At 35.3% G+C, this 16489-nt stretch overlaps 1 protein-coding gene across 3 annotated transcripts; it reads left to right on the top strand.

Moving 5' to 3' along the window:
* The first annotated feature begins 347 nt into the window (after positions 1–347).
* Positions 348–15978, top strand: erlin1 (ER lipid raft associated 1). Of its 3 annotated transcripts, none has more exon segments than NM_001014303.1 (12): positions 348–432; positions 1311–1438; positions 2756–2837; positions 4020–4066; positions 4202–4263; positions 5515–5640; positions 5805–5878; positions 5957–6015; positions 8462–8553; positions 8635–8724; positions 10905–10984; positions 13198–14240. In NM_001014303.1, coding segments are annotated over 11 exon segments (1029 nt in total). In that variant the 5' UTR covers positions 348–432; positions 1311–1331; the 3' UTR covers positions 13408–14240.
* Positions 15979–16489: the final 511 nt, after the last annotated feature.

Below are 16489 nucleotides of genomic sequence, written 5' to 3'. Positions count from 1 at the left end.
CGAAATATAATATAAATTATATTGTATAACTTGACTACAGAGTTTATAGATTCAAGCTTTCGCTATTAAAATTATTACTGATTATTTTTACTGTCCGTGGATTAAAAATACCCATATAATTTATATAATAAATAGGCTATTGTAATAATCTTTTATTGTTACTAGGTAATAAAAATAACAGCCATTTCAGTAGTAGTACTACTACTACTACCAGTACTACTTCTACTATAAATAATAATAATCATCATCATCAATATTATCATTACTTTTTTGTTTGTTTGTTTCTATGTTTTTCGTTTTATCCCAGATGGCGACTTTTATTTTGAAAGGTTGTTTGGGCAGATTTTGAAAGGGAATCTGTATCGGATTCACAAAGCGTTTCAGTGGGAACCTTCCAACCTACAATGTTGGGCACAGCGTCGTGAGTAAAAAGTAATGTCTTGCAAAAGTGAAGGGACGGCGTTGTCCGTCAACTGAACGAATGGTCTGTAAATGCTTCCTGCGGCTGCTGCTAGCTCCTCGTATATGTCGTTTAACTTGACAGAAGCTCGTTTTGCCACAAGGTTTGCTTTGCATTTCATATAATTAGCCTAGTTAGCGAGCCGCGGGCGTTGGTTAGCGTGAATTGAGTCGTGTGTGCGTGGTGCTGTGGCGTCTACAATGTGTGGATTACGTGACTAGATTAATGTACCAGTCTTCTTACAGATTAATCTCACTCATGTCAGAATTTGCAGTGTAATGTACAGTAATACAGGCGAGTCATGATTTCATTTTGAGGAAGTAAGAGCTAGCCTACATAGCCTGGACAGGGAATGGGCAGGCTGTGTTTTAATAGGCTACTAAGAAAGCTTAATAGGCGTCTTAAAATAAAAAGCTGCACTTCTTCACTTGCTGCCTATGTAGAAGGCTTACTGGGTGTTAAAGCACAGCCAAACCGCCTGCTCGCTGACAGTCTGTCGTTTCCCTAAAATAGCAGTGTGTGTCTTGTGTAGCTTTCACTAATGCATGCACCCTGTTGCCATAAGAATGCAGTTATTTGCATATGTTTGTATTGTGCATTTGCATTTTCGTATAACTTCCGTGTGTGGGGGCTGTGGGTGGGTCTGTTGGACTTTGAAAACCTGTTATCTCGGTTTGCCTAGAGATTATTTATTTGTGTGTGGATGGAGGTTATGCAGCACAGGCTGATCTGATTATATGTTTGCAATCAGGGCACTAGTTTGTGTTATAAGCTGATCTTTTGTCACCTAAATTGATTGTTTATCCATATCCAGAGGATCAGCTTAACATTCCCCTTTGTCTCCGTGCAGGTGAGTGCAGACTGAGGGATAATGGCACATGTTGGGGCAGTTGTTGCTGCTATGGCCGGTCTAATGGCCATTCTGCTTCATTCTTCCATACACAAGATCGAGGAAGGACATTTAGCTGTGTATTACAGGTGAGTTTGAGGAAGTTGGATTGCAGATGCATTGATATTTTTTTTCTGCCGATGTTATTAATTTGTAAAACACTTATAAAAGGCTAAAGACAATATTGTGTGCTTTTCACTGAAATCATAGCGTACCTAAAAATGAACATTCTGTCATTTACTCAACCTCATATTGTCTCAAAACCTGTTCGGCTGACATTTTTTCCATGTGGAACATTTTTTTTATTTTATTTTATTTTTTTTAGAAATTCAAACAGCGACTTACAATTTTGATCCAACAAACATTCTCACAATAAGTGACAATAAAACCTGCAATATACAAACAATACTTACAGAAATATCCTGATAAAAGATTAATACAATAATAACAAAATAAAACTATTTTTACAAAAAAGGAAACTAAAATTGAATAGGAAAAATATTAATAAATAAATATTACAAAAAAAAACAATAATGTTCTGTTTTTATGTAAATTACTCTAATCCTCTTCAAATGAACTATTTCTTGCAAAAATTATGTATTTAAAATAAAGTTGCCAGATTTTATAGAATTAGTCTTCTTTCTTTTTAAGGAGAGTCTGATTTTCTCCAGTTACAAATGTTATTTCATTACAACCGTCATTAGATGTATATATGTAAAGCAGCTTTCTGTTTCCAGTTTAATGATATTGACCTTGCTAGTAGACAGACAAATGGAACTATTTTGTTCTGTCTTGTTTTTAGCTATCTAGAAATCAGAAATTTCTAGAACTGCGATACAGGGATCTGGATCTATTGGATTTTGACCTATTTTTGAGATTGTTAGAAAAATATTTTCCCAGTTAGATGATAATTTTGGGCAGCTCCAGAACATGAGCCAGGGATGCCGGTTCTAGCTCACACCGATTAGATGCAGGGTCCACTTCTGAAAATGTCTTACTAGTTTTTTTTTTTTTTGTTCGGATCAATGTGGGGACATAATATTTTGACGTGTTTTCGTGTATGTGTGTAGTGTGTATATGCGTGTGCTGGATTATGAAGACACCAAATTGTAAAATGACATGGGTAAGGTGGTTTATAAAGACACCCCTTGTGCCCAAATAATTCAAAATGTGTGCATTTTGAATATATAATGAAAGTCAGTAGTTATTAGCAGTCTTCAAAATAACTTAATTTTTGTTCAGGAAAAAAATAAAGTTTTGCAGGTTTGAAATGACATGGGGATGAGTAAATGATGACCCAATTTTAATTTTGGGGTGAATTATCATCTTTATTCTAACAATTTTTACAACACTATGCACATGAAGATAACATTGCTGCCATATTTATAATGTTTTTTTTTTGACAGAGGAGGAGCTTTGTTGACCTCTCCAAATGGCCCAGGTTACCATATAATGCTGCCTTTCATCACTTCTTATAGATCAGTGCAGGTACGACTGTCATTTATTTATCATTTGGTCTAATTATGAAGGAATTATGGCTTTGTTTAAAGCTGTAAATTGATGCTAATTTTATATTAATTTATTTATAAGGTTATCTAATATTTTGCAATTAGCAGATGCTTTTATTTAAAGAAACTCATTTTAACTGAGCCAAAGATATTTATAAGGGCTTTTCACACTGTGCTTACACCTTATATGGCAAAAGACCATTTCACACTTTTTATTTAGTATAGCAGTACTTCTAAGCCAAGTTAGTTCTGCATTTACACTGTCAACCACCTCATTGTGGTGCCAAAATTAATTTATAAAATAATATAGTGTTCAAATACTACAGCTAAATGCACAGTAACCGACATCCTATCATGTGACTCCTATTCACATGCTTTGGAAAGTCACAAAAGCAATGTGTGTTGTATAGTCTTGCATTTTCAAGGAAAGATGTGAAGCTGTGATGGAAAATCACAACTGGAGTCAAGGAGAAACCAGTATTCCATTTATTTTCTGAAAAGTTAATTAAGGAAAAAACTGATAGTTGTTGTCAACATATAATTAGGATGCAAATGTAAAAGGATGTGTGGATGTAAAACGGACATGTGCCTCATTTATGCAGTCAATGACACTGCAAATATGCAAATCATTGATCTTATCCCAGGATTTAGGAATTTACAGTGTGAAACATTAGTGTATGAATAATACGCAGTATGAGTTGTTAATCCTAAGTAAATTATGAGAAGTGTAAATTGTGCCACAAGATAACTTAAGATTGTGTTTATCTGGGGTTTGGAATTTAAAGGGGTAATTCACCTTAAAATGAGAATGTACTCACTGTTTACTCACACTCAAGAGGCTCCAAACCTTTTTGAGTTTTATTTTTTCTGTTAAACCTAAAATAAGATATTTTGAAGAATGTTAGTAACCACTAACCATTGACCTGCATCGGAAAAACAAATACTATGGACATCAATGGCTGCAGGTTTCCAACATTTTACAAAGTATAATCTTTTGTGATCAACAGAAAAAAGTAACTCAAGCAGGTTTATGAGGGCTGAGGAAAATGATGACAGCTTGAGTTTTATAGTTTTGGGTGAACCATCCTTTTATGTGTGAATACCAGGATTATTAGAAATGTTTGTTGAAGACACTGATCTTTTTTCCCCTTCATCTTTATAGACAACTCTGCAAACAGATGAAATAAAAAATGTGCCTTGTGGAACTAGGTAAACTTTTCTGTTGTTATTTAATTGAACAGGTCTTAAAACAACTGCTTAAAATGGAAAAGTAATGTCATAATTGTGTATAGGATATTTTCTAGTACTCCAGAATGAACAATTTCTCTGTTGTCTCGTCCACAGTGGGGGTGTAATGATCTATTTTGACAGAATTGAAGTGGTCAACATGCTCATTCCAACCTCAGGTAAGACTCTTAACAAGAGAGTTTACACAACAAGGGATGGTCCGTCTTTATTTTTTCCACCTTCAATCTTTTTTTCCAAACCTGTATAACTAGCTCGGTTTTCATTTGCCTGTTTTTATGCACATTTTGGAATATTACATGAAAAATGCATAATGAAAACATAAAGATGTGAACACAATTTTTAAATGCACTAAAAACATACGTGCACATCTGAGTAGGATAAACGTTTTATTCAGCAAGACTAGATGATGAAAACAATAAATTCCAGCAGGTGCAACAGATTATGTGATAACAAAAAATGGGCAGGATGAAACAACATTTATGGACCAACCAGCAGACCATCTGAAATGTTGTTTTGGTCATTTTAAAATCCCTTAGCCAAAGTCTGTCTTTAAAGTGGTTCAGTACACTGCAAAAAAAAGCTTTTCTTTCAACAATGTTTCTTATATTCTTTGTCTTGTTTCTAGTCCAAACGGGGTGAGTAATGTTGTTTTTCCCTTTTACAAATGATTATTTTGCTTACCCCATTTAAGCTAGAAATATGATGATATGTTTTGCTTGTTTTAAAAATGCTTTTTGATTTTAAGAAATTTTAAATATTTTGACAATAACACAAAAAATCTTAAGAAAAGCCTTTTTTTGTTGGGTATTATTACCTCCCAGTCTTGAGCGGCTGCACTCCTAAAGAGTGGTTCCGTGCCTCCAAAAGCCACACGTTCATTCCATTCTTTTCAGTTTTTGTCATTGTTTATCTTCATAGGTGCAAGTAATTTATTATATAAGAAAAAGGCATGAGTCTAATTAGAAGTCAGTAGCTGTTTTCATCCAAAGATGCTGTCTGTAGAATGCTCTGTTTACATATACTATTAAGAAGTGCTTTCATCAATCCAATCAGAAGCAGATGACACTAAATATAGGTGTAAACTGAGTTGAGGGCCACTTCCAGAGGTAGTCAAAAAATGCATTAGATTGATTGCTTTCACAAAATAACACTTATACTTTATGGTTGAATCCAATCTAACAGCCACACTAGCACATTGTCTACAAACGTGAAATGATGAGTAAATAAAGTATCTATATGTCACTGTATTGTACAAAAACACATGGTTTATAATCAGTCATTCACATCCTATTCATTTTCTTACATTTCCACTCACCATAAACTGTAATATGTAATATTTTTTCAGTTAACTCAACTGACCACTTTCCAATGCCTAAATTAGATCATACATTTGTCCTCTTCCTTCACAGTGGTGGATATAGTGAGGAATTACACTGCAGATTATGACAAGACGCTAATCTTCAATAAAATTCACCATGAGTTAAACCAGTTCTGCAGTGTGCACACACTACAGGAAGTCTACATTGAGCTGTTCGGTAAGTCACCGATAAGTCAAACAGTTTATTCTGCTAAGTGTACTGAACTTTCTGTTGTTTATGTGAGCCCTGTTTCTGTTGTGTCACTGGTTTCATATTTGGCGCCTTTTTACTTGATGAACATTGGTCTTGAACTGGCATTTGTGTTGTTTGTTTTATGACAGACATAATTGATGAGAACTTGAAGACTGCACTACAGAAGGACTTGAATTGTATGGCCCCTGGTCTCACCATTCAGGTATCATTTTTTTTTATATTGCTATTTTTTAATAAGGTTTTAGTTTTGATTTATTTAATTCTGTGTTAACATTTGCAGGCCGTGAGAGTCACCAAACCTAAAATTCCAGAGGCAATCAGAAGAAATTATGAGCTCATGTGAGTTCATATATTGTTCTGTCCATATTACATATTTGTTAAGTCTTTTTAAATCACACTTTTATTTGAAAAATATTTTGATAACATTTAATATACATTATGCATAAAAAGTTTTTATGCTAAATAAAAAGAAGTTTCTCATTGCTCGTCAAAAATGTAGTTGAAAAGAGAATATTGTGAAATATTAAAGTTTAAAATAATATTGGTAAGACATTTTTATATGTTTTTTTTTGTTCTTGTGATTTTTCAGCAACTATTTGTTCTGTTCTCAGTGTCACACAATCCCTAAAAAGTCATTCTAATAGGCTATTTTGATTTTTAAGGAAGATTTAATTATTATTTATTAACAAACAGTATCATTATCAATGTTGAAAATAGTGTTTTCACAATTTTTAAATAGTTTTTCATAGGAACTAATTAGGGATGCTCAAAATAATCGATTAACCGTTAACCGAAAGGGTGCGTTTGTTATCGATTAATGCTATCAGTTAAACGATTAAAATTATTATTTTATATAGTTTTAGTTTGGCTGCATAAGGGGCCGATTGAATGCGCCTTTGCGTTAAGAGGAGCATCTTTTGTGCGCGGCTCATCCCAGAGCAGCAGTTTGTGTTGTCAAGACAACTAGAGAGAACTTTTAAAGAGCTTGGTTTCCGCTACATTCATTCTTCCATGGCGGGGACCATAATGCTTCCCGCCACAGCTACATACCCATTCAAAACATTCAGTTATAGTTGTTTTTGTTTTTAATAGCGGATTATAATCGCATCAAAACGTATTAAAAGGAAAGTGAATTATAACAGCGCAAACTTCTCTGTAACCGTATAGTGCTGTGCGCTATCTGTTTAATCCTTTGGCGTTACGTGCTGACTGACTGACTGACAGGTGCATGATGCGTGAGGACAGCAAACACGCCGAAGCTTTCAGTTAAGATGAACACTGTTTCTATAGTTATACTTTATTTATAGATAAAGTATGACTCTGCATATAATCACTCTATCATGCTGGAGTTTATAGCCGTTTCGCTTTACTTCAGGATGCATTAACACCGCTCTGAAGGTCTAATCGCTGTTTTAAGTTATCCAGAGCTGTATGAATGTACAAATCTTCAATATCACAATATTATCAAATATAAAAATTGTAACAACATAGACAGCAACACTTTTGCTCAATCGATACCCAGCTGATTCAGTCGTTTCATAAGAGGGCTGCACTTCTCTTCTTTTTTCCTTGTCAACATAAAGGCAGTAAGGTGCGCCTCGCGTTTTTGGAATGAAAAAAGCATGTTAGCTGTGGTTGGCCACTTGTTCAACTGCAAGAAATAGGCCTACTTAACTTGCGGGACGATAACGTATAACCCGTGCCTACAGACACATTTGCCAAAGAAGCAAAATGGAAGAAGAATATTGCTGTTTGAAACAGATGTGTTGATGCCAAACCAGCGCTTATGTTGACCTGGATCTGCGTCATAAACGCAACAAATAGGCTTTACCTTTATTTTACAGCTTATAAAGCATGTATGCACATTAATGCAATATCATATTTAAAAAACAAAACTGTTTACAAAAAGTCAACATATGCGCGCGTTGTTGTCTTTTTATCATGCAGCGTGCACTTGAACCGCGAAGGAGAGAAAGGAAACCATATAGCAAGACATAATCTTTAAAATAATGATTTCTATTAAAAATGTAAAAAGGTTTTGTGATTATTATAATACTAACAGCGGGGCATTTAATAAATGCATATTTTCCGTGGAGCGAGCAATTTGAGGAAGTCAGCTTTTTTATTTGACAGAAGACAAAAATATGATTGGAAAAAAAAACAGCCTATATGCCGGTTATTAAAAAATTATCAGTCAGTGTTTTCGATTTGAAATATAAATTAATTATTTAAATGGAAAATAATTTAGGGCAGTCCTATTTATTTTATTCATTTTATTTAGTTTATTCTGCTCTTCTGTGCTAAACACTGCAGGTGCGTGAAAATGCTCTGTTGTATTGTTCTATTATTAATATGCTAGCATATAAAAATAAATCAGTATTTTATGCAATTTTTAATGTGTCAGACACAAAATAGACACGTCAATTTGTTTAATATAAAATTAATAGTAATCTGACCAGTTAACCGTTAATAACCGATTAATGAGCGGCGGTTGTCGGTTAGCAAAATGAAAAAACCGAAATGAGCATACGAACTAATACTTTTGTATAAATATAAAAAAATTAAGGATTTTCTGGTGAACGGAAGATTCTAACAATCAGCTTTTATTTAAAATGTACATTTTTTCATAAACATTATTTGGAACTTGTGTAACATTACATTTAGAACAAAATGTTCCTGAACTCTGGGTTGAATTTTTTTAGTGTGCTGAAAACCACCAGACATCTTTATAAGCTGTTCTTGGATGCATCTGTCTGTCATTTTAATCAAATTTGTACATCTGCAGGGAAGCAGAGAAGACCAGGCTGCTCATCACCGTTCAGACACAAAAAGTGGTGGAAAAGGAGGCAGAAACTGAAAGAAAGAAGGCCATCATAGGTCAGTCTAGGCATCCAAATATACTGCCGATCATGTCTAGTGTTCTGTCTTCATTCGTCTTGTGTGTTGCTCTTGCTTTAGAGGCTCAGAAAGTGGCTCAGGTGGCAGAGATTCAGTTCCAACAAAAAGTGATGGAGAAGGAAACTGAGAAAAAGATCTCAGAAATTGAAGGTCTGGTTTGTCTACTTTGTATTATCACAGCATGTCACAAAATGTGGTTAAAAATAATAATTTACCAAAATGTATATATGTGCACAGCACAGTTCGTATTTACAAAATCCATTTTGCAACACAGTTCATGAATTCAGTAGAGTACATAAATGTTTCCATAATTTGATCCAACAATGTAAGTTGAATGGTTGCCAATGATGTCATTTAATTACTTAATATACAATTTTAGTCAACAATTGGTTTAAGAAAACATGAAAAACAAAATGGATATTTTTGCTCTTTTTTTATTTTTTTTGATATCAATAATTCAATTGTTCGCATCAACAGTTAAAATTTTTTTACATCAAAAATTGGATTATTAATATTAAAATGTAATTGTTTATATTAAAAATGAAAACAAGCTGAAAACGTATAATTTTTTAATGTTAAAATGATAGTAAATGCAGTTTTAATGTTCATTATTTTATTTTATGACGAATGAGCTTTTGTTATTTGGTGCCTGCAGAATAGCACAGTGTCCAACCGTTCGCAATCTCTTACTCATGCTGCCTCTGCAACTGGCAGATCTTGCCAGCCGGTCGCAGAATAGTGTGGGTTATCTCAAACAAGCAGATGTTTGGTATTACAACTGCATGCTCGAAATGCACAGTGCATTCATACAGCTAAAGGCTGATTTATACTTCTGCGTCAAACGCCGGCATAAGCTACAGCGCTGACGCATAGCCCTTCGCCATCGGCGTCGCTGACGTGCACCTCTCAAAAAATGTAACTACACGTCGCAACGAAGCGTAGCACAAGCTCTGTGATTGGTCGGCTTGGTAGCGCTAACGAGTCTGGGTGGGACCGAGAGCCGCGTGAATAGTGCGAGCCTGATGGAGCGATTGTTTACAAGTGTGGAGTCCCGTGAAGGAGCTCCGGATGGAAAGTTTTGTTTTGTGTTTACCTCATAGTTAAAGTTGTTGCACGTCCGCCGGTTCCTGCCTCAAAATGAGCGAGTTTGAGCCACTTGTACATCCTAGAAGTGTTCAGGAAACCAAAACAGCAGTGAAGAATCTTGACACAGAGGAACATTTACACCTCACTGCCAACTAGCGTTTCAGAAGTGTTAATGCAGACCAACAGAGACAGCGCGCAGAAGTATAAATGCACACCTACGCGCGTTGCATGCGCCGTGGGTAACGACGGTCACTTGACGCAGAAGTATAAACCAGGCTTAACTTCTTCCATGCTTTACAGATTACAGACATATTCTATTATAACGACATTCCATTTGTCCTAATGGGTGTGGAAGAGTTTGAAAACCTGGCATGTACATCCTGATCAAGTAAAATGACATGATAATAAAATTGTTACAACTTGCTGCATGCGGTGTACAAGCACAAAGTGGAGTTTCTTGAGTCTGTTCAGTAAGAAGGGTTCATTCATTTTCTTGTCGGCTTAGTCCATTAATTAATCCGGGGTCGCCACAGCGTAATGAACCACCCACTTATCCAGCAAGTTTGGATGCCCTTCCAGCCGCAACCCATCTCTGGGAAACATCCACACACACTCATTCACACAAACACACACACACACTTATACACTACGGACAATTTGGCCTACTCAATTCACCTGTACCGCATGTCTTTGGACTGTGGGGGAAACCGGAGCACCCGGAGGAAACCCACGCGAATGCAGGGAGAGCATGCAAACTCCACACAGAAACGGCAACTGAGCCGAGGCTCGACCCATCGACCTTCTTGCTGTGAGGCGAACGTGCTACCCACTGCGTCGCCCCTCACCATGATTGGCTAATCAAAATATCATCCAAAAAATATTTATGAATCATATCCTGCCAGGAAGGTCTCAAAAATACTGCACACAAGTTCAAAGAACTTCATGTATGCATGACTATTTTCAAATGCATATTCAGTGCCTAACATATTTTATTAATGTGCGGTGAAAATCTGTTTAAGATCATGCTATATACATATTTACATAATACATAAGTATTAAAAACGTATTTAGGTAACATGCATTTATGTGCATTGGGGAAATATTTATGCCTTTTGAATTTATGAATTGTGTTTTGAATTTACAAATGCATTGCTGTGCACGTTTAAATTTTATTTTGTAAATGTTTTATTTATGAGACTGATCTAGATGCATATTTATCAGATTTGTTGATTTTCTTTTAACAGATGCTGCTTTCCTGGCGAGAGAGAAGGCACGAGCAGATGCTGAATATTACACCGCTGCAAAATTTGCTGAAGCCAACACGGTAAATAAACCACAACTACAATTTAACAAATCAGATTTTTTGTTGTTGCTCTGTTTGTGTGTTTGTGTTTTAGTACAACTTATGGGGCTAGATGTTTAGTAATACATGCTTGCGTTTAAAACCTGCCAACATTTTCTAGAAAAGATGTTGCACCTGACTTTCTCCAGTTCAAAGTTGGGAAAATGAAAGGATACTGATAATTCAAGTTTTTCTATTCACATTTTAAGAAGATATGTAAAATGGGTTAGTAGTAGCTCTAAAATAATGTAAAACATGTACTGAAATGATAGACATTATTTTAGTTTCCCTCACTCCGAAATAGAGGGTTTTATTTAAACTGTATTTAGAGTAGTTAAATTAATTGAAACTCTACATATATGTGTCCCTGAGCCACAAAATGTTGTGTTGTATGAGTATGTATTTGGCAGTAGCCTAAAATACATTTTAAATTACCAAAATCATTACAATATTCAGTAAAGATCATGTTTCATGAACATATTTTGTAAAATGTCTGTCTGTAAATATATCAGCTTTTTGATTAGTAATATTCATGGCTGAGAATTTCATTTGGACATTTTTAAAGGTGATGTTATCAATTATCAGATATTTATTTAACCTTGCGATTCCTGATTTTTATATAGTTGTATCTCAGCCAAATATTGTGGATGCATAAATCCCAATTTCCAAAAAGTTGACTGGTTTTGTGATCCAGGGTCGCATATAAAACAAACAGAAGGTTTAGTGGAATTTACTGTAAACCACATCAATTATAAACATCAAGCATTTTATTACTCGTAAAGCAGAACTGAAATTTAGCATTGTCTGCGAAATGTGCTACACAAACACCTACATCTTAGTAGAAAGAAATTCAAACACTGGGCATGCATGTTTTGCATGCTAGATGTTAATTGTTTTATTTCATATTCTGGAAAATCTATTTCGACAAATGCATGAAGGGAGTTTTTTTATTTTAAAGATGTTTTAATATGTTATTAAGTGCATTAAGTTAGAGATAAAGTACATCCGCTGGGTTATCACCTCAGATTAAAGCCGGACTGGCTTATAAGTAGGCCCACACGGAATCTGCACGCTCAAAATTCCACAGATTTTCCGCAGATTTTTAGCCCATCATTGATTCTGTTTATTTGCTTTAGTAAATGTGTGTAAATCTAAGTTTATTTAGTTTTTAAATTAATTACAGTAATATTATTGACTAATATGAAAATGTTCATCTGATTAATGTCTTTTAGTAGATATATTATATGAGACTTGATAATTGGATTTGCAATTTAAACATTAAATAAAAGATGGATTACTTTTTAAGGTTTTAGTTATGATACTCCCAAAATAATTCCGCAGAAATCCAGATTTTAAGCAAAATTCTCAGCAGAATTAGCAAAAAATGTCAGCAGATTCCGTCTGGCCCTGCTTATAAGCAGTCTGACGCAAAGACTCAAGGGCTTTGTTTCTGTAAAAAACAATCCTCCTGGATTTACTTTATGCTGCTTATTGCATGGCTACTTGCCACAAAACATGACAATAAGACTTTAATTAAACTGACAAAAACTAAAACAGCTAATGGACTATACACTAACTTGTACATTATTATTCAGTCACAAGATGCTGCCAGACAGTCCAAAAAATTATGCTGACAGAAGTGAAACCGACTGAACAAACCATGTACCAAACTATACATTATTTATTCAGAAGATGTCGCCAAACAAGTTTAAAACCACAGCAGTACAAACAAGGAGATCTATTTAAATGCAGATTTAAGGATTTGAACTTATTCACTGACGCTCAACGATTCGAAGATCCCATATGAGCCTGTATTATTTGTTAACTCTGAATAACATACCTTGGAATGTCACGACTGACCAATCAGAATCGAGTATTCCAGACAGCCGTGTTATAACTCTGTTTAACGTACAAGTTTAAATCAGACACTTAACTGTTGCTTTGTTCACTGTTTCTAAATTACATACACCAGTCTAGTCTGATAAATTGATTAAAAAAAAGAAACTTAATAAAACCACATACTGAAGTACTTTTTTTTTCAGCTTGCACAAACCTCAAACATCATTCAAGCTATGCTATGTTACGAAAGCTCTTCTAGGAGTCTGTAGCGTCTACCTTGAACACACGAAGGCACATTCCACACAGGACTAGCTCAGATCGTTCATCAGACACTTCTCTGTCTCCCTCCTCCACAGCTCAAGCTCACGCCAGAGTATCTGCAGCTGATGAAGTACCAGGCCATAGCTGCCAACAGCAAGATCTACTTCGGTCAGGACATCCCAAACATGTTTGTAGACAGCAGTGCCTCCCGTCCGGCCGCAGGAGAATCCGAGCAGCTGGAGTCCTTGAGCATGAGAGAGAGTCTTAAGAAAGCGTCCAAGCCCAAAGCCTCAGAAGGCCACTGAAGGGCCTGAGATCTGTCCACCCCCTTCTTCCTCTCTCTCTTTCTCTCTCTCTCTCATTCTCTGTCTCTTGTTTTGGGGCAGGGGTGCTTGTGAGGCATGCTGACATGGATATTTTCCCTCTTCTGCTGCAGTGGTGTTGGGTGCTTGGCTCGCTGAGGAGACTGACATACAGAGCCTTTGGTTTTCCAGCAGTCATTAGTGGACTAAATGGTAACGTCCAGCAATTGTGCTATTGATTATCGCCAGATTCGAAGCTAAAATGTTCCTGTTTCACATCAGCATGCTTTCTTCCCCCCTTTTTTTGTTGCTCAGCTTTCTCTTCTCTTTTACAGATCCATGCTAATTATTTGTTAGATGCAGATGCGTCTGCGTAAAGTATGTGAACATTTGGAGGTTCATCTTTTGTGTTGTCTTTTGAAACTGGAATTATAAGGCATCACACTAATTAGAAGGCAGTGAGTGGCTTAAAGGGATAGTTGACACAAAAGATGTTTTGAAGAAAGCTGAAAACATGTAACCAATAACATTCCATAGTAGGAACAACAAATACTATGGAAGTCAGTGGCTACCAGTGTCCACCATTTTTTGGAACTCAAAAAGGTTTTCAACAAGTAAATGATGATTGAGTTTTGCGTGAACTATCCCTTTATATATCTACAATATGATCAAACTCATTTTGCAGCCAAACTGTCATCTTCTTTTTTTCATATGTTGTTAAAGGGATGTTTCACTACACCTCTAAATAGTCATCATTTGTTCATCCTCAAAGCGGTGATGCTTTCTTTTGTGGAACATGAAAAGATAAACTACATTTTTCAATATCTTTTTTTTTTTTGTCCATACAGTGCAAACCAACAGTCTCCAATGTTGAACTTTGCTTGGATCACTTTGGTTTTAATTAAATGGACAAAAATAATTAAAAAATAATAACTTTGTTTCCAAAATAAGTTAAATCCAGTCTGGAATGATGTGAGGATGAGTAAGCAATGACAATATTAAATGTTGGTGAGTAGTCCTTTTGCAAAAGTGCTCATGTCCATCATCACTAACTTGATAAGCACTAAAATCTTAATTTAGTTGAGCCAAGACTGCAAAGATCAGCGGCTTTTATATGTTATTAATTATAATTCTGATTATTATATGTTTGTAAGAATGATCTCATTTTAAAATCATCCCTTGCTTGAGTTTTGTTGGTCTTCAAGATGAAGATTTTTGACATCATTGACGCCTGAATACTTTTGTTGTGAATTGGATTTCATGTAATGTCAGAAATAGTGGGTTGTGGTATAGTGTTGTGTAGCATGTTCATTTGTGGCGGCCCTGTGGATTTTTCAAGTTGTTGGGTTCATACTGAACAGGGTTTCATACAATTTCAGATTTCATTTTCCAGGGCTTTGACAAGCAATGAGATTGGATTGCTTTCGGATGGTCGTGTATATATAGTGTAGTGACTAACAAATGCCTTTCTGACTTTAGTTGAACTTGTTTATTTGGTCATTACTGGAATGAGTTTATTTCAAAGGGAATTCAGTAACAATAAGGGCTGCTGTATTATTAGGCACTGTCAAACATTTAGCATTATGATGAGCGGGTGTTTATACTGAGAAGTGTCACCACTAGGGGAAGCCAGTGATCTTCAGGAACTACAAGAGTAGGCAACAAACAGTTAAAAAACGTTGTGGTTTAGCTTTTCTTGGAAGTTGTCAAATCTGTATAAGTTGCAGTCATATGCCAATAATAGCAATGCATTGCATCAAATCATTTCGAATAGCGTCTGTCAGTACTATCTCAGGAAAAGAGACCTGCGTGTTAACTTGAATGGCCTGTTTTTTTCTTTCTTAGAAAACAATATAAACTTGACTGAAATTTGAGTCGGGTGTCAGTTTGTGTTGATTGTGTGAATCTGTCACACGACATGTTGATTTTTCATCATTTGCAGACTGGTCGATTAAAGAGATGAGCACTGATTTAATACAGTTAGTCCGATTGTTGATGCTACATCCTGTTGCTTTTGCCATTTTCCCTTTTAAAGGGATAGTTCACCCAAAATTCTGTCATTTACTTGTGCTCCTAATTGAGTTTGTTTCTTCTTTTGAATACACAAATGAAGAAACACTGAGGAATGTTGAAATAAAACAGCCATTGAATTCCATAATAGTTTTTTTTTTTACTATGGATTTCTGTGACTGCTTTCTCCTCTCAACATTCTTCAGAATATCTTGTTTTGTGTTCAACTGAAGATAGAAATTCCTAAAGGTTTAGAACCACTTAAATGTGAGCAAATGATGAGGAAACGTCAATTTTTGGGTGAGCTATCCCTTAAGTTTGACTTTATCCATGGTTTTGCTTTAGAGTGTGAATATGACTGTCTTAAAGCGATGTGTTCCCTGTGGTTGTTAAATGGAGAGAGGACAGACTTTGACTGCCCTGGAATAAACCCACTCTGTGAATGTCACTTTTTTATGTCAGCGTAATTTAAGCTCCTAATTTTAAAACATTTATATGCAAAATTTATAAAATTTTGACAATGTTCAATTCTGTGAAATAAAACCTATTTTGATACCATGAAAACGACGCTTGTGTGATCATATTCCTTCACATTAGGGAAGTGCACTTCATGTCCTATTAAGGAAGTGTTTCACATAGCTTTATGTCATAGATTGTGTCACGATTAATTGTGTTGTAGTTTGGTTTGAGCTATTTTCCAAGAAATATAGAGGAATAGGAAATAGATCTCATCTTTCATATGTAAGAAGTGCGGTATAAAAATATAAATTTAAGTATATGCCAAACTTGGCCCTTGGTTTTTGTTGCCTGCTTGACGGAGTGTGAGAAAGTCTCACTGTTGTTTGTGTATTTGACCCTAGACAATCAAACCAGTCTTAAGTTGCATGGGTTTATATAAGAGTAGCCAACAATGAAATATACCAGTAAAAATTATTAGAATAAGACATGATCATGTTCCAATTTGTAAATTTCCTATCATAAATATATCAAGACATACATTTTGATTAACAATATGCATTGCCAAGAACTTTCTTGCAAGAGTTGTCAACAGTTTCTTCTGTTGAACACAAAATCC

Source organism: Danio rerio, chromosome 13 (assembly GCF_049306965.1).
Source record: "Danio rerio strain Tuebingen ecotype United States chromosome 13, GRCz12tu, whole genome shotgun sequence".
In the NCBI taxonomy this organism is placed as follows: domain Eukaryota; kingdom Metazoa; phylum Chordata; class Actinopteri; order Cypriniformes; family Danionidae; genus Danio; species Danio rerio.
The sequence above is the reverse complement of the archived record's forward strand: the minus strand, read 5'-3'. Positions and strand labels throughout refer to the sequence as shown.